This window comes from Podarcis melisellensis (genome assembly GCF_964234715.1).
Source record: "Podarcis melisellensis genome assembly, chromosome: 3".
In the NCBI taxonomy this organism is placed as follows: domain Eukaryota; kingdom Metazoa; phylum Chordata; class Lepidosauria; order Squamata; family Lacertidae; genus Podarcis; species Podarcis melisellensis.
The window spans coordinates 49,344,594-49,363,458 of record NC_138530.1 but is presented as its reverse complement, the minus strand read 5'-3'; the positions used below and the strand labels follow the sequence as shown (position 1 = coordinate 49,363,458).

The window sequence follows — 18,865 nt, the reverse complement described above, 5'->3', positions numbered from 1 at the left end:
TAGAGAGGCAAGAGCTCTTATGTTTCATAGGCCCTGGGGCGCCAAACGTCAAAGGGTGGGGTTTAAGTTCCGGGAAAACCAAGTTAAAGCATTTAAAACAAAGTTTTTGTGTAAGGGTGTGGAACCAAAAGTTCATACCTTCCTAGTGTGTAAAAGTTTAAGCAAACCTCGTCAGATAAATAGATAGCTCTCTTGAGACAGCAGCAGAAGACACCACCTGATATGGAATAAAAGTCTTCAACTTCATATTACTCTTTGTGCTGTCTTATGGTTTATCTTCTTGTAAAACGCTGCTAGAAAACAACACTCCAGTTGCTTGTACTCACAATACAATTTCACTAGTGTTCCTACTGCCCTGTAGAGAGAACAACTTGTTAGGTATTTTTGTTTCCCAGCAACTGCTTTTCTGAGGTATGCTGCCTCTCTTACAGGAGATAATGTATAGCCATGCCATGACTGGTAGGGGGGTATATATATGGTAGAAGCTGATCTTTCAAGTAACATGGTCCCAAGTCAGGTTAAAAGGATAATAACCATCACCTTAAATTGCCCGACCAAAGCAGTAGTGCAATATGATCCAGCTGCCCAGTTCTATTAGTTATTCTGCAGAATCTGGGCTGTCCTTAAAGCCACCTGCCATATACCATGTCACAATAATCTGAATAGGAGGTGACAGTGGCCAAGCTATCTCAACCTAGGTACGGTTGCTGCTGGCATTTCAGCTGAAGCTGATAGAAAGAAACCACAGAGGTCCCTTTAACCACTAATGACAAAGCTGGATCAGTAACTGACCCCAGGATGTGAACCTGATTCTTTAGATGGAATGCCAACCCTGTTCAGAACAGGTTGAACCCCATACAGCTGGGTGTATGAATCACCCACCTATAGCACTGTCATCTTGCCCGGATTGAGTCTATTCACCTTCATCCAGCCCATTGCCATGCCCAAGCATTGATTCAGGACACCCACAGCCTCCCCTGCATCTGACAGAAAAGAGAGGGAAAGCTGAGTGTCACCCATATACTGGTGATATCTCCACCCACATCTCTAGATGACCTCTCCTGGGAGTTCCCGCAGATCAGGGGTGGGGAACCTCAGGCCCACAGGCCAAATATGGCCCTGAAGCCTCTTTATCTGGCCCTTGGGAATCTCTCCAGGACATATCCCTCCCAAGCAACATACTCCTCTCCTCAAACGACCCCCCTCACAGGCCATGTTTCATGCTCTCCATGAGGGTTTCTATCTGGCTGGATTCTGATAATGACTCTGGCTTACCTGGATAAATGCTGAAGTGGGCTACGTGTGGGTGTACCTACTATAGAAAGGTAAAAATTTGCATTCATTGCTCTGTCTACTTTGGCCTCTCATCCTGCCCAGCACAGGCATGTGGCTCCTGGAATCTTGCAGGAATGTGACCCTCGAGCTGCAAAGGTTTCCCAACAGCAATGTCAATATTAAGTAGCTCAAGAGAAAGAACAGAAATCTGCAGGGCCCCAAAGCACAGTTGTAAAGGGGGTTGAGCAACAAAATGGATTTTATATGGGGACTGATTTTTAAACCCGGGGACTGTCCCCAGGAAACAGGGACGTCTGGTAACCTTACGTTAACATGCAATGGGAATGCAAAAACTAGAGATGTTTTCTAGACATCTTCCAGCAATCTTGGTTAAAGAGTAACTTTACATTCTGAATGCCTCAGCAGATACAAATTGCAACTGTGGTAATCTATTAACTTTGTTCTGTTTGGGCAGAATACAGAAAATATTAGTTTTCTTGAAGTGCCCGTCCCATCAGACACAAAGATGGCCATGAGAGGTAAACGTGGGATTGAAATTCTGGACAAGTTGTTGGCTGATGGTGAGAAGCTAGCTCCAGAAGATAAGCTATATACCTATAAAGGGATTTTGTATCCTCTTACTGTTTGCAAGCTAGAAAATTTCCAAGCTCTTGAAACCTTTGATGCCAGAATGGAAGATGTGATCTTGGTAGGATATCCTAAAACAGGTGAGTAGCCATATTTTCTACCCTAACAAAAATGTCTTATGAAAGGCAGCATATGAAGAACATAACCATACATGGAACATATTCAGTATAAAAAACAATTTATAAAGGTGCAGTTACATATAGCCAGGATTTTGCGATGAATCTATATAGCCCAACCACGATGAGGAAGGAGTCATGCGAGGAGTACCTATATGACTCTCCCTGTTTATATACTCAAAAAAATGGAGAACTGTCTGATTTGACTTCACCCCAGATTACACATTCATGTTTGATCATTGATAATTCCATTATTGATCTAGTCAAAATAAAGTCAAGATTAAAAGTTCATTTATAATAGAATGTCCAAAATTCAGAATTGATGCATGGACATCACGACTCTGTTCTCCACATCTTTAGATCATTTACTTCTCCCCTCTCCCACACGCTGATGACAGCAATGTGCACATGTAGTTTGATAAAACACTACAACAAAAGCAAAGTTGTTGTGCTTGTACCAGTGGCGTAGGGTGGGTTGTCAGCACCCGGGGCAAGGCAAGTAATTTGTGCCCCCTAACCCGTGGATTTTAGCACTCGAGTCTCTTCCACTAGATTAGTTAGTGCGAGCACGCCCCCCCAGATGTTGCGCCCGGTGCGGCCGGCCCCCCTGCACCCCCACGCTACGCCACTGGCTTGTACATGCAACTACAGCACAATTTATTTTCTGTGGGGCTGTTACTGTGCCCATATGTCCATTCAAAAAGAGTCTTGACAGAATTGTATGTGCAATTACATCAAGTTTGCTTTTTTGAGATGTCCTCAATGTCAATTTATTCATATATCAACTTATCAGTATCAATTATCATGTAATGTGAAGGGAGCAGGATGACCAATGAACTGAAGCACATATCTGCAATATTCAGAAAAGAAAAAAATGAGAACATTGCTGAATTCCTAATGCATTGGTTCCTTCATAAATAAAAACAATTACTTCAACATTCTGGCATCTCAACAAGTCCAATTAATCCAGAACTCCAAAAGTTCAGAAAGATCTCAAGCTTTGAGAGAAACCAAAACCGACCAATTCACCCATCCCTAAGTCATAGTGCTGTAGTCCCCATGTGTCAGTCTGTAGGGGCGACACACGGATATTACCTGTATAACCACAATCCCCTGAGGTTTTCTGCCCATGCAGTTCTCATTGGTGAGAAGTCACCAGTAAAGGATACCAGGGGACATTTGTGGGCAGTGTCCTTGAGCACCAGGGATTTTCAAGAGCAAAATATTTAAAAGCAGCACGAAGCCAGAGTGGTCATGTGTGCCAGTCTCAAGTACATACATAAGACATAAGTCATCTGCTTCAGGTACAAATTGGCTTGAAACCATGCTCAGCGGCTTGGAAATCAGAGCTGGGAAATATACAGAAGAGGAAAAGGAAAGAAGAAAGGCTACTGGAGAGGAATTATCAGTGCCTTCCCGCCTTGAGTTTGGAAATCTAGATGCATTCAAGGTTAGTTCATCAGCAATTAGCACATCACTGACTTTATTTCATCTCTGAAAAGCATTTTAAGCACAGTTGGTTTTTTTTTAAAAAAACCTATTATCATTTTTTATTATTATTATTATTATTATTATTATTATTATTATTCACCCATCATGCTAGGATTCCTCAGGTACTCTGGGCACCTTACAGGAAATATAAAAACATGTGGGTGACTGTGCACACAATAAAAGAGTTGTATTTATCACATGACGCATATTCAGTTTTCTCCAGAGAAATGGTAGCTATGCCTGAAAGCGATAATTTGTGAAGGGCCCTTTGTATGTTGTCAACACATAGGAACTGAGCAGGCAAGGAATTAAATAAATAGAATAAAAATACTCCAATGAAAGATCTAGAATGAAATGTTTCTGTTACATGCAATTTACAAGGTAGTGAAGAAAGGAATGGATTGACCACAGTGCTTATTTCCTATCTTATTTAAGAGGATGGCGAAATTACCTTCGAGAAGGATCATAGTAACTCATCTCCCTCCTCATTTGATACCCAAATCTATTTTCAAAAGTAAAGCCAAGGTGAGTACATGCATCTTATATTCTTTCAGCTATGATTCCTTTACAGCAGCATTCACTTAAATGTTATTTCAGAGTATTATGTGCACATTCTTAAAGCGTGATTTATCTTTGTGTTTCAGATACTGGTGCTGATTCGGAATCCAAAGGATACAATGGTGTCTTATTTTCATTTTAACAATAACCTTTCTGTCCTTCCTAATTCAACATGGGATGCATATTTCACAGATTTTATGAATGGAAAAGGTATCCTTATTTTGAAAAAAAAACCATGCAAGTGTAGTTCACAGGATGGGAAGAGGTCCTGCATCTGCCCCCCCCCCCATTCTGATGTCCAGGTGGCAGCAGAAGCTGGGAGTGTTAACCTTTGGTTAATATGCCCACTGAATCCTTTCCTAGGGACTTTGGACCTAGACACTGTCATGAATGCTATGGCAACCTGTTGACTTGACTACTGTAATGTGTTTTAGCTGGGGTTGCCTTTGAAGATGGGCCAGTATCGTCCATCCGTCCAGAATCTAGCAGCACGACTGTCATATAACAGCTGTGCTGTTTCCCAATTTGTATCTAGGCTAATTTCAAAGTGCTGGTTTCAACATTTAAAAACCTGCATGCAGGCACATGCATTCTTAAAACACCAGTGTCCACATGCATGGGAAAGCAGATACAATGAGCGTTTCCACATGTGTGTATGCAGGTGAGTTTATGTGAGTACGCTAACAGAGAGTCTGTTAAGTGTTAACATGTTGATATAATGCAGCTTTCTTCTCCTTTTTATCCAGTGTGTTGGGGCTCCTACTTTGACCATGTCTTAGAATGGGACAAGTACATTGATGATGAAAATGTCATGGGCATATGTTACGAAGAACTTAAGGAGGTGAGGTTAACATTAGCCCCAGGGATATCAAAACTAGGTTTCTTTGTGAAATGCTGTCAAAGAGATAAATGCACAAGGACACTTTATACGTGAATGTCCTGTCTGTGATGAGTGCGTACGGACTGTTAGGACCGTCCTACTCTCGTGTAGGACCCTGGTAGAGACACATGCCCAACTGGCATGTTCTCTCCCTCCTGGTCTGTCCTTCGGGAGCTTCCAAAGCTTTCTTTAGCCTGAACATCACAGTGACTGATACCAAGAAGCATCAGCACACTTAGGGATCTGCAGAGTATTTGCAGTTTGCTTAACAGAACTCAGTAGCACAGCACTTTGGCTAATCTACGTTTATTTACATATAATACACTCGGAGCATTCTGACTTAGCTCCTACCTCTTTCTCATCAGATATCAGATAGCAAAGAGAGAAAGAACAAAGGACAATAGTCCCACTTTCTGGAACACAGTAATACCAAAACATCATGTCTCCTTCATTTCCCACTCTGTGGAATGAAAACATACACCGTCACGTGATAGACAACAATCCCATGACTGCAAACACATAGCAGGAATCCGAACATGGACCTGCCATTTCCTGCCTGACCGTTTCCTGAAATGCTCATAACACAGTGTTGTGTAGGCTTGTGGCCTACGCTGGCAGCTAAGCCAAAGAGATGGTTTCTTCTGGCCAGAGTTTTGAGTAATGTTATTTCAAAATATAACAAAAAGAAAGGGAAAAAACATTGCCAGCTGACACACAAAAATATTTAAACATATAGCTTCATATGTCCATATGCCTAAATAGGTATTTAAATGAGATTGACAAAAGGGTAGTGAAATCTTTGGACTACTGAGTAGTAGATGATGTTGAGACACATTAATTTTGCCCCACTATAGATGTAATGTTTTGACATATGCAATATGTTATCTCTTGGATTTTTTTTTTTTGGGGGGGGAGATCAACATTCAGGATTGCAAAAAGAAGAAGAAGAAGAAAGCTGAATTCTTTGGGGTGGTCTCCACCTTCAGTGTAGAGTTAGAACTTTTATATTTTTAAATTATTTTATGGGCATATAACAAAAAGAAAGGGGGGGGGGAGCCAGCCAACATGCTCAATAAAAATTAACCCATCAATCCTAATTCAAGCATATAGCTGTATATGTCCATATGCCTAAATAGGTATTTAAATCAGATTGACAAAATTGTAGTAGTAGTGGTAGTAGTAGTAATAATAATAATAATAATAATAATAATAATAATAATAATAATAATTTATTTATACTCCACCCATCAGACCTGTAGTAGTAGATGGTACTAAGTTAATTTAACAGACACATTACTTTTGTCCCACTATAGATGCAATCAGTGCTTTTTTATTGAAAAAAGTGTCAGTACTCACCAGCAAGCAGGGGGAGGAGCCAGTGTGGGGGCGTGGCCTGATGCCAAGTCTGGGCGGTGAGGGTGGAGTAGCTGCTTGATGCTCCCTCATCCACCCACCCACCTACCAACCAGGGTGCTGCTGCTTGGGTGAAGAAGCCTCCCCTGCCTGACTTTGGGAAGGAGACAGCAGAACCTGTCCTCCAGGATCCTGTCAGAGCATTGTGCTTCCTTGTCCTAAGCTGGACAAATGCTTCCAAGAGCCCTTGTGCCATCTCCCCCTCCCCAAGGGTGGCAGTACTACGCACTGTTGCATACAGCTAAAATGAAAGGACTGAATATACTGTTTTGACATGTTATCTCTTGTTTTCGGGGGGAAAGGATCCAAATTTAGGATTGCAAAAAATCGCTAAATTCTTCGGGTTTTCCGTGAACGAAGAAGAAATTAAAAGTGTTGTAGAAAGTTGCAGTTTCAAAGCTATGAAGCAAAAATCCACTGAAACTCATGGAACATTTGGAGATGTTCTTTTCCGCAAAGGTAAATTTCTAGGTTGGGGTGGGGGTTGATAAGGTTATTCACCAATAGTTGCCTGCTAAGTGATCACAACTATGTATAGTTACTTATCAAGCTATTTTTTGCGTAACCTTCTTAAAGGTAGGGATGCCACAAAGGGTTTAATTGTCAGTCCAGACCTGTGATTTCAAGGCATCCAACATGCAGCATCTTGGGGAACTTGCTGCTGCCCCATTGGGACCCCCTTCTAATGCCTGCTCTGGACTTTCCTGTCCACATATTTCCCCCCCAGTAGTAGACAGCGCAAAGCAACTGGGAGCCGCCACTTAGATTTCCCACAATGATTTGATTCTGCCCCCTGTTTCCAAGAGCTAAGAGGGCACCCATGGTATATGGGGGACTTGGCATGGGAGGGATCCATCAGAAGGAACTATACCAAGGTCCCCCTCACACCATCAGGCAGTCCTGTCTTTTGTGTCTCCTACTTTGGTGTCAGAAGTGGATAAATTGGATAATACATTTTAAAAGAGAAACAGGTGGTGATTTTTCAAATATCACTTGGACATACATCCCACAAGAGCTGGTTGGAGATTGTGGAATAGGATGCCCATGAGTCCTACCTTACAGAAGACAGCTCTATTTTTAAGAGCTGTTTCTAGTTGTTCCCTAGCTAAAGGTGTCCTCTGTTTGAGGGCTGTCCAGTCCAAGGTTTGTTTTAAAAGCACACAAGTCACTTGGTATATTTCCCAATCTGGTGATATGTATTTTTATTTAAATGTATGCAAATCCACTTTTTTTTGACATTGCATAACTGTCTACCCTATTGTCAAGAGAGAACCAATGCACTGACCTCTTTTAAAGTTAATTTTGACTTAGTTGTAATTAACAGCTCCTGTGTGAGAGACTTATGCACGGTGAGTGCATGTTTCATAGTAAATCCTAACAGCAGCTGTGTGATGTTTGGCTGAGGAGCAAACAATTATGGTTCCTTTCTGTCAAGGTCAGTTACCTCCTTTAGCTAACAAATTCCAAAGGAGTCAACAGGAGCAGCAGGCTCAGTGGAACAGAGGTGAAACCACAGCCTTCCAACAGTGGAGCCACTGCTGCTATTCAGGGGAAGGGAAGGCTAAGCAAGTGGCAAGGGTGGGGCTGCACAGGAGCAACAGCAGAACACCTATTGCTGCCATCACACAGTATTGACTTCATTGCTGTCTTGGCATTCCCTTTCCAGCAAGTGGCCATGACACTGCAAATCCACCCCACTGAAGAGACCCCAGTTTAATAAAATACCTTCTGAATATATGTTAAAACTAGTCATTTATCTTAAATGTTTGCAGGATCTGTTGGTGACTGGAAAAGCCTGTTCTCTGAATCTCAGAGCCAAGAAGTTGATAGAAGATTTAAGGAGTGTTTAGCCAAAAGCAAACTCGGAGCAAAGATGAAGTATGAGGTTTACTGCAAGAGGTGATGACGCAACCTAGATTCAAAAGCCGGCCTGCCTCCTCCATGCTCTCCTGAAATACTATTAGCTTTGTCACTTTCTGTGTACTTGAACATTGAGGAAGCCATAAAGTTTCCTGTGTCTTGCAATTCCAGCAGTTTTGATATTTAATCAGGTTGACCTGATTAAATAATGGGTGCTTGAGGAATTTGTTCTTTGTGGATCTTAATTCAAACTGACTTGATCTCTGTGCATGGACTATTGTATAAAAATTGGTTATCCTTCAGATTTCGCATTTAACTGAATTTTGCAAAGCAGCTCCCAGTTGAAACTGTGAGGTGAGCGTGTGGAATCCATTTTGCAGCTCCAGCGATGCAGCATGGCTCCTGACAGCCCTTCTTCTGTGTGTCATGTTCCTCCAGGGGTTCATCACTTGCAGTGGGCAATCTTCTTCCTCTCTAGGGCACCCCACCTGTGTTACTAGTCCAGCATGGTCCACTCATCTCTATTCAAAAATTCTTGCTCTGTAGCTCAAAGTAGGGCTAGGTGGGCCTCAAGTTGCTATACCTTCTCTTCCAACAAGGCAACCAGTTTCCAGTTGCCACAAGTGTACTTTTGCATGTTCTCTGGGAGGAAGACAAACATGGTACAGGTGTTGCAGGTCACTGGAGCAGCTTCCTCATCTCCCATGTCTCTTGAGTCTATGCATACCATGAGACAGCACCAAGGGCCTTCCCTGCTCAACATTCTCACAAAGTCGCCTGTTTATGAGTCCTGGTCACAGGCTCTGGTCATAAGCTCCCAGAAGCTGCAGTCAGCTCAGTTTAATTGGTGCTAACTCCTTCCTCACTCACTTCCTCATTCTCAGAGCCTGAGGTGCTAAACTTTGAAGGGTGGCATTTGGTCTCAGAACGCCAAGATAAGGCATTTAAAGCAAAACTTTTATGTAAGGGTGTGGCCTCAGTAGTTCATACTACTGTGTGCAATAGTTTAAGAAAACGTAGCCAGAGAAATAAATAGCTCTCTTAAGACAAAAGCAGAAGAAACTAGCTGATATGGGATGAAGGTTATCAACTGCGTGTGGCTCATTGTTTATCTTCTTGTAAAATGCTGTTGGAAAATAACACTATTTTACAAACCATTGGAAGTGGTGGTCTAAAATCATTTATTTGCATTGCTATAATTTCAATCAATGGACATATACATGGTATTATGGCTGTTGTACAACTTACAGACACTTTTCATTGTTTACCACACTTACTAATGAGTCTCTCTCGCCTGCTTCACACACACAATGACTGTTTTCTGAAGACACTAAACCAATTTCTGTGAGAACCTGATGCTAGGTAAGATGGCTTTTGAACTGATCCAGCAAAACTATTCTTGATGCTGATGACTTCTGAAAGAATCAGAAGCCTAAATGTCAAGGACAGCTGTGAACATGGAATGGGAAATGTAAGGCTAGAGGTACTTTACAGGCATCTTGGTTAAACAGTAACTTTACACTGTGAACTGCATCACCAGATATGAATCGTAATCTTGGTAATATATTAACTTTTTCTGATCAGCATAAGTATTAATCTGTTCAGGCAGAATAGCTCAAATCTCAGTCTTCATCAAGTGTCCATCCCATCAGATACAAAGATGAACACGAACATGAAACGTATTGAAATTCTGGACAAGATGTTGGCTGATGGTGAGAAGCTAGCTCCAGAAGATAAGCTATTTACCTATAAAGGGATTTTGTATCCTCTTGCTGTTTGCAAGCTAGAAAATTTCCAAGCTCTTGAAACCTTTGAAGCCAGAACGGATGATGTGATCCTGGTAGGATATCCTAAAACAGGTGAGTAGCCATCTTTTCCACCCTAACAAAAATGTCTTATGAAAGGCAGCATATGAAGAACATAACCATACATGGAACATATTCAGTATAAAAAACAATTTATAAAGGTGCAGTTACATATAGCCAAGGAATATCAATAGCCCAACCATGATGAGGAAAGAGTCATAGGAGAAGTACTTATATGACTCTCCCTATTGATATACTAAAAAATGGAGAACTGTCTGATTTGGCTTCACCCCCAGACTACACATTCATGTCTGACCATTAATAATTCCATTACTGCCAGGAGGCAGAGGAACCAACCCCTGTGGCAGGTTGTCAGGAATGGATAAGACAAGGAAAAGTTCTTAGCATCTGCCTTTTATTCAACATTTACAGAGAGAGGCTTGGAAACGCAGCCTCTTGGAATAATGGCGTTGCCCCGAGTAAATCTCTCCTCTCCTTCTCTCCCACTTCCTCATTCGTCATCTATTCTACGGGTGGTGCTGAGGGCTCTTTGCTTCTGAGCCTTCCGCTCTCCTACTTTCAAGGCTCACCAGGTTCTGAGGGGGTGTGTGTGTCTGGAATGGTTTCTAAAGACACGTGTGGAATAGATTCCCATTCTTATAGTTACATCTCCAATACTTACTTCTGATTTTTTTTGTTCATTTTCACCAATTTTGATGGAGTGAGGTACCACCTATACATCATTTTTAAAAAGTTTTATTTCTTTAAATAGCAGGCTGCAACTTTGATATCATATTTCCAAAGATTTTCTCATTTCTCCAATTCTATTGTATATCTGAAGTCTTGGGCCCATTTTACCATTATATCCTTACATCCTTAACAATTTCGTCTTTTAAATGCCAATTTAATCATAACTTATACATTTTGGACAAATTCTTTATTGGAGGACAGTGCCCTTGAGCAGCAGGGATTTCCATGAGCAAGTTATTAAAAAGAAGCATGAAGCACATGCCCCAGACATTTTGCATCTCATCCAGGTACAAACTGGCTTGAAACCATGCTACGTGACTTGGAATTCAGGGCTGGGAAATATACAGAAGAGGAATATAAAAGAAGAATGGCAATTGAAGAGGAATTGGCAATGCCTCCACGTCTTGAGTTTGAGAATCCAGACGCCATCAAGGTTAGTTCATCAGCAATCAGCACATCACTGACATTAATTAGTCTCTGAAAAGCAGACAGATAGTGCTCATTGCCTAGGAGAACCACTCTTTTAAAAATGAGTTTAGGAAGCATCAGACCCCCTTGAATGGTGTGCAGATTTCTGTCACCCAAGGAGCAGACATTTGGATTCCTGTGCTAGAGGGAAATAACATTGGCCTTTCTCCATACATGATACCTCAGGATAGATATGCTTCGGGTTGAGTGTTTTCAAGTTGCACTATGCTGTGACCCGGAAGTAATGGAGCGTGTTACTTCCGGTCAAAATGCCGTCACGTGCATGTGTGGAAGCGGCGAAACGTGACCCGCACACGCACAGACGCGCTGTCGCATCTTGCATTCTGTTTGGGATGCGAACGGGGCTCCGGAACAGATCCCATTCGCATCCTGAGGTACCACTGTATAAGAAGCTGCGGCTTGTTAGCAGTTGCCAGGTGATTATGTAGCGTCATCCTGAGGGGCATAGATGGCCAAGCCAAAGTATCCATGGCCTGATGGACACAGTGTCTCTGAGGCAAGTTTATTTATGTATTTATTTTCTGAACTTGTTTCATGTCATTTCATGGTACAGTCGCATGTATTCCCATCTCTGACTGTTATTCTTTTTAGCCTAAGAGTAGATTGAAGACATGGGGCATAATAATAACCAGGGAGGTGCAACCTCACCTGAAGTCATGGAAGAGGGTTTGCAATTTTTGTTTGGTTTAGATTGGAGATGCACTTTCCCTTGCAGATGTTGATTTCACTGTGTCATTTGTATTAACAACAGCACAAATAAACTGTTATGTACGCTGAGAAATCTGCCGGTTCCAGAAATCTAGCTCATAATCATGTTGCTTTTTCCTTTTTCCTGGTCAGCTGGCAGTTTATCCATCATTCTTTAAGACCAGGTTTTTAAAAAAATTAACTGTAAAATACTGATAACTGTGCACACAATCAAAAAGGTGTATTTACATGACACATATTCAAAAAATGTTTCCCAGAAAAGTGGTAGCTGTGCTTGAAAATCAGAATTGGGAAGAGCGCTTTGTGTGTTATGTAGACTTATAGGAACCAAGCAGGCTAGGGATTAAATAAATAAAATAAAAATAGATCTAGTGAAAAATCTGGAAGGAAATGTTTCCATTGCAATCCATACTACAATGTAATGAAGAAATGAACTGATTAAATTCAAAATTGACCACAGTCTTTATTTCCTATCTTATTTAAGAGGATGACGAAATTACCTTCCAGAAGGATCATAGTAACTCATCTCCCTCCTCATTTACTACCCAAATCTATTTTCAAAAGTAAAGCCAAGGTGAGTACATGCATCTTATAGTCTTTCAGCTAAGACTTTGTTACTGCGGCATTCACTTAAATGTTATTTCAGAGCATTAAGGGCACAATCTTAAAGCGTGATTTATATATTTGTGTTTCAGATACTGGTGCTGACTCGGAATCCCAAAGATACAGTGATGTCTTATTTTCATTTCAACAATAATTTTCCTGGCTTTCCTAATGCAACATGGGATGCATATTTCACAAATTTTATGAATGGACAAGGTATCCTTTTTATTTTACAGCAATTGTCAAAAATAATATATGCAAGAGTAGTTCATGGTATGGGAAGAGGTTATGGATCCAGCACCCCATTTTGATATCTAGGTGGCAGCAGAAGCCAAGAGTGTGTACTGTCCGCTCTGGTTTATATGCCAGCTTCATCCTTTCCAGAGACTTAGGACCTAGACTCAGTCAAGAATGCTATGGAAAGAAGGGAGCCAACTTGAATAAAATATCGGGAGGGGCAGGTAAGCCCTGCCCCGCATATTCAATCTCAGGACGTAGCACACTGACACAATTTGAATGGAAATGTCCATCAACTTTGGGTGGGAGCTCAAATATTTTATGGGGGGGCAGGGCAAAGGGACCCCGGCCTTTAGGAGTTGGCTCCAATGTATGATAACAGCTTGACGTGACTACTCTAGTGTGCTTTTACCTGGTTTTGCCTTTGAAGAAGGGCCGGCAACATCAATCACTCCAGAATCTAGCGGCATAACTTCTGTTGGATGCTAACCTTTGGCCGCATGTAACATAATAATAATAATAATAATAATAATAATAATAATAATAATAATAATTTATTTATTTATACCCTGCCCATCTGGCTGGGTTTCCCCAGCCGCTCTGGGCGTCTTCCAGCAAAATATTAAAATACAATAATTCATCAAATATTAAAAGCATCCCTAAACAGGGCTGCCTTCAGATGTCTTCTAAAAGTCAGATAGTTGTTTATTTCTTTGACATCTGATGGGAGGGTGTTCCACAGGGTGGGCGCCACAACGGAGAAAGCCCTCTGCCTGGTTCCCTGTAACTTCGCTTCTCGAAGGCCCTCAGCGCTGGACCTCAGTGTCCGGACCCTAGACCTTCATGAGCTGCGCTGTTTTGCCAGTTCGTATCTAAGCTAATTTCAATGTGCTGGTTTCAATTTTTAAAATCCTATATTGTCAGGGCGGTTATCGGGAGCAGGTCAGCAATAACTCACAATGTGTCGGTGAAGTTAACTCTTTATTCAAAGAGACAAAACAGCTCAGGTCTAGTGAGCACAGCAACTCCTCCCATTAGATCTTGCCCCAATGAGGCAGTTGCAAGGACTAAAGGTCCCCCCGCCTCCCACATCTGCGTAAGACTCCTCCTCCCCCAATTCCTTTCCAAGCAATCTGAGGCTCCATCACCTTGCCTGCCTCTACTCTGCCCTCTTCATACCCCTGTGGGTTCTGGGAGACCAGGGGGGTACCTAGTTGCAGCAGGAGGTGAAGACCCCCTGGATTCTTCATCAGCCTGCCTGATCTTTGCCTCTTGACGCCTCTTCTCTCCAGTCTCCACTTCTGTCTCTGATTCTGGACGCTCTCTGCCTCAGCCTCTTCTTGCTAAACCCTTTCCCCTCTTCAGCTCCTGACACCCCCTCTTCCCAGCCTGCTCCCTCTTCACCCTCTGACAACTCATCATTGTCCCACCACCAATCCCCTGGCTCTGAGCTGTCATCACTTGGAGGTTCCCTTTGGGATTCCCCAGCTGGTGTCTCTCACCACTCCTGTGCATCCAGCCAGACCATGACAGCCATCATGTACATGCCTTCTTAAAACATCTATATCCCCATGAATGGGAATGCCAGTCCAATGAGAGTTCCTACATGTTTGTATGCACATGAGTTTATGTGTGTATGCTAGCGGTGAGCTTAAAGTTCTCAGATAGTTTTTGCGTTAAGGATCTAAGGTGTATGTGTGAATTCTAGGGGGCTCTGGGCATGGAAGAAACCAGGGATGATGCCAAAAAAACGGTGAAGATGTTTTGGCGAGCTTACTCTGGTAGGGTACTGGTGGGTCACACATTCTTTCCACTCAGAATGACATAAAATGCTGTGTCTGGGTTATTTGGGGGAAAAGTTGAAGAATAAAGCTACTAGCTTCTGCACACCAAAAGGAAACTGCTAGGAACCTCTTAAACCCCCACACAGAAAGGAAAAACTGATGAAATGCTCATCTAATTTGTATAGTTTCTACTTCAATGTGTTTGTTGTGGAAAACAGTGCTGCTTCCCCCAGCAATTCTAATTTGTATAGCTGAATTTGCTTATAATGATAAGCCTTAAAATGTTGATATCATGCAGCTCTTTTCTCCTTTTTATCCAGTATGTTGGGGCTCCTACTTTGACCATGTCTCAGAATGGGACAAGTACATTGATGATGAAAATGTCATGGGCATATGTTATGAAGAACTAAAGGAGGTGAGGATAACATTAGCCCCCCAAGGGGTATCAAAACTAGGTTTCTTTGTGAACTGCTGTCGAAGAGATAAATGCACAAGGACACTTTATGATGAGTGCACACAGACTGTTAGGATCGTCCTATTCTCATGTAGGACCCTGGCAGAGACATATGCCCAACTGGCAAGTTCTCTCCCTCCTGGTCTGTCATTTGGGAGCTTCCAAAGCTTTCTTCAGCCCAAACATCACAGCGACTGTTACCAAGAAGCATCAGCACACTTAGGGATCCACAGAGTATTCGCAGTTTGCGTAACAGAACTCAGTAGCACAGCATTTTGGCTAATCTACGTTTATTTACATATAATACACTCGGAGCATTCTGACTTAGCTCCTTCATCACAGCGACTGTTACCAAGAAGCATCAGCACACTTAGGGATCCACAGAGTATTCGCAGTTTGCGTAACAGAACTCAGTAGCACAGCATTTTGGCTAATCTACGTTTATTTACATATAATACACTCGGAGCATTCTGACTTAGCTCCTTCCTCTTCCTCATCAGATAGCAAAGAGAGAAAGAACAAGGACAATAGTCCCACTTCCCGGAACACAGTAATACCAAAACATTCTGTCTCCGTCGCTTCCCACTCTATGGAATGAAAACATACACCGTCACGTGATGGACAACAATCCCATGACTACAAACACGGAGCAGGAATCCGAACACAGACATGCCATTTCATGCCTGACTGTTTCCTGAAATGCTCATAACACCGTTGTTGTGTAGGCTTGTGGCCTACGCTGGCAGCTAAGCCAAAGAGATGGTTTCTTCTGGCCAGAGTTTTGAAAGCAAAAGCATGTATTAGGCTAGAATACCTCTCAACGGATACCTAGGTCACTCTACACCTGTCACTATTACAAGGCCAGGAGGAAGCAGGGCTGATATCACAGCTGAAGAACCCACTTGAGTGAGTTTCTTTTTATATGACATTGGTCTCCACCTTCAGTGTAGAGTTAAAACACCATTTTTATTTTTATATTTTTAAGTAATGACCGCTCCCCACTTAAAACGGGGGGCGCCCTTTGCGTGGACGTGTGCAGCCCCTAGATCTGGAGCGGCTCCAACAGCATAGGCTTGGCTTTGCCTTCCCTCAGGTGGGATACCTGGAGGTCTCCGCCTACCTCAGTCAGTTGTCCAATCCCAGGTAGTGGAGGGATTACCTTCCCACACAATAAAGGGAGGATCTTACCTGGGAATTCTCACTTGGCTCCAGAGCTTTAAAATGTTATTTTAAAATATAACAAAAAGAAAGGGAAAAAACATTGCCAGCTGACATACAAAAATAATAATCCATCATTCCTAATTTAAACATATAGCTTCATATGTCCATATGCCTAAATAGGTATTTAAATGAGATTGACAAAAAGATAGTGAAATCTTTGGACTACTGAGTAGTAGATGATGTTGGGTTAATTTAACAGACACATTACTTTTGCTCCACTATAGATGTAATGTTTTTGACATATGCAATATGCTCTCTCTTGTTTATGAAAAAACAAAAGGATCTACATTCAGGATTGCAAAAAATAGCTAAATTCTTTGGGTTTTCCCTGACTGAAGAAGAAATTAAAAGTGTTGCTGAAAAAGGCAGTTTCAAAGCTATGAAGCAGAAATCTGCTGAAACTCATGGAGCATTTGGAGATGTTCTTTTCCGCAAAGGTAAATTTCTAGGGTATGGTGGGAGTTAATAAGATTGTTCACCAATAGTTGCCTGCTAAGTGATCACAACTATCTACAGTTACTTATCAAGTTATTTTTTGTGTATGCTTTTGTAAAGTAGGGATGCCACAAAGGGTTGCAAGGTTTAATTTTCAGTCCAGACCTGTGATTTCAAGGCAAGTTATCATTCTGTGTTATCATTCAACAACACAGGGTAAAGGAATAGAAATCCATGTTTGACTGAATAAAATCAGTTGTTGAGGTTTGTGATGGAGAAATAGCTCCCATCACCATGTCTCTGGTATCAACATGCAGCATCCTGGGGAACTTGCTGATGCCCCATTGGGACCCCCTTCTAATGCCTGCTCTGGACTCTCCTGTTCACATATTTTTTCCCCAGTAGTGGACAGCGCAAAGCAACTGGAAGCCGCCACTTAGATTTCCCACAATGATTTGATTCTGCCCCCTGTTTCCAAGAGCTAAGAGGGCACCCATGGTATATGGGGGACTTGGCATGGGAGAGATCCATCAGAAGGAACTATACCAAGGTCCCCCTCACACCATCAGGCAGTCCTTCTTTTGTGTCTCCTACTTTGGTGTCAGAAGTAGTTGAATTGGATAATACATTTTAAAAGAGAAACAGGTGGTGATTTTTCAAATATCACTTGGACATACATCCCACAAGAGCTGGTTGGAGATTGTGGAATAGGATGCCCATGAGTCCTTCTTTACAGAAGACAGTGATCTATTTTTAAGAGCTGTTCCTAGTCGTTCTCTAGCTAAAGGCGTCCTCTGTTTGAGGGCTGTCCAGTCCAAGGTTGGCAAGTCACTTGGGGTATTCCGCAGTCTGGGGAGATGTATTCTATTCAAATATATGCAAATCCACTTTTTTGACATTGCATAGTTGTCTACCCTATTGTGAAGCAAGAACCAATCCACTATCCTCTTTTAAAGTTAAATTTGACTTAGCTGCAATGAAAAGTTCCTTTGTAAAAGACTGCCATCACACTGCCATAATTTTGCTGCCCCTCTTGGCCATCTGCTCCCTTTTCAAGCAAGTCGCAGTGACACTGCGTCTGCGAAGCCATTGCTGCAAATCCACCCCACTGAAGAGACTCCAGCTTAATCAAATACCTTCTGAATATATGTTACAACTATTCATTTATCTTAAACATTTGCAGGATCTGTCGGTGACTGGAAAAGCCTGTTCTCTGAATCTCAGAACCAAGAAATGGACAGAAAGTTTGAAGAGTGTTTAGCCAAAAGCAAACTCGGAGCAAAGATGAAGTATGAGGTTTACTGCAAGATCTGAGTAGGCAACCTATATTTGAAGGGCTGCCTGCCTCCTGCATTGTCTCTTGGAATACAATTAGCTTTGTCACTTTCAATAATAATAATAATAATAATAATAATAATAATAATAATAATAATAATAATAATAATATATTTATACCCCCACCCTCCCTGGCTGGGTTTCCCCAGCCACTCTGTGTATCAATACATTGATGGAGCCATAATGTTTCCTGTGTCTTGCAATTTCAGCAGTTTTGATATTTAAGTAGGATGGCCTGTTTAAATTATGGATGCTTGAGGAATTTTTTCTTTGTGGATCTTAATTCAAACTGACTTGATCTCTGCTCATGGACTATTATATGAATCAGAACATAGTTATCCTTCAGATTTTGCTTTTCCCTGAACATTGCAAAGCAGCTTCCAGTTGAAACTATGTATTATAACGTGTCAGGGACAGGGCAGAGGAGGAATGGTGGAGACCGCTTCCCCAGCCTGACCCTTCCAGAGAAGAGGAAGACAGTTCAGAATTACAGCAGGGGTTTGAGGGAGGTCACAGCTCAGAGGCAGATGAGGGGAAAAGCTGGGAAATAATGGGAGAGGAGGAGGAGGAGGAGGAGGAGGAGGAGGAGGAGGAGGAGGAGGAGGAGGAGGAAGAAGAAGAAGAAGAAGAAGAACAACAACAACAACAACAACAACAACAACAACAACAAGGGGAGCAACAGCTGACGGACCCAGTTTCTTTAGAAAGCATTCTGGATTCCCCTTCCCAGAATCCGGTGAGATTTGAAAGTAGTAGAGCAAAGAGCTCAAAGGCAGAGGGCACTTTTCAGCACCTCAAGGAGA

The 18,865-nt window shown here is 42.0% G+C and overlaps 2 protein-coding genes across 2 annotated transcripts in view; both read left to right on the top strand.

Annotated features, from left to right (window-relative positions):
- Nucleotides 1-8,293, top strand: part of LOC309366297 (uncharacterized protein) — a 38,235-nt gene extending 29,942 nt beyond the window's left edge. The window contains exons 16-22 of the mRNA XM_081904749.1: nucleotides 1,724-2,003; nucleotides 3,344-3,489; nucleotides 3,966-4,055; nucleotides 4,175-4,298; nucleotides 4,835-4,929; nucleotides 6,684-6,840; nucleotides 8,154-8,293. Of these exons, the coding sequence (XP_081760875.1) occupies nucleotides 1,724-2,003; nucleotides 3,344-3,489; nucleotides 3,966-4,055; nucleotides 4,175-4,298; nucleotides 4,835-4,929; nucleotides 6,684-6,840; nucleotides 8,154-8,284 (1,023 nt within the window). The 3' untranslated portion in view covers nucleotides 8,285-8,293. The remainder of the gene's footprint in view (nucleotides 1-1,723; nucleotides 2,004-3,343; nucleotides 3,490-3,965; nucleotides 4,056-4,174; nucleotides 4,299-4,834; nucleotides 4,930-6,683; nucleotides 6,841-8,153) is intronic.
- A 28-nt stretch (nucleotides 8,294-8,321) lies between these two features.
- On the top strand, nucleotides 8,322-18,644 carry LOC309367530 (sulfotransferase 6B1-like). Its single transcript, XM_081906954.1, has 7 exons — nucleotides 8,322-10,100; nucleotides 11,084-11,229; nucleotides 12,478-12,567; nucleotides 12,689-12,812; nucleotides 14,938-15,032; nucleotides 16,573-16,729; nucleotides 17,911-18,644. The coding sequence occupies exons 1-7, from the start codon at nucleotides 9,902-9,904 to the stop codon at nucleotides 18,039-18,041; spliced, it is 942 nt and encodes a 313-aa protein (XP_081763080.1). The 5' UTR covers nucleotides 8,322-9,901; the 3' UTR covers nucleotides 18,042-18,644.
- The last annotated feature ends 221 nt before the right edge of the window (nucleotides 18,645-18,865 follow it).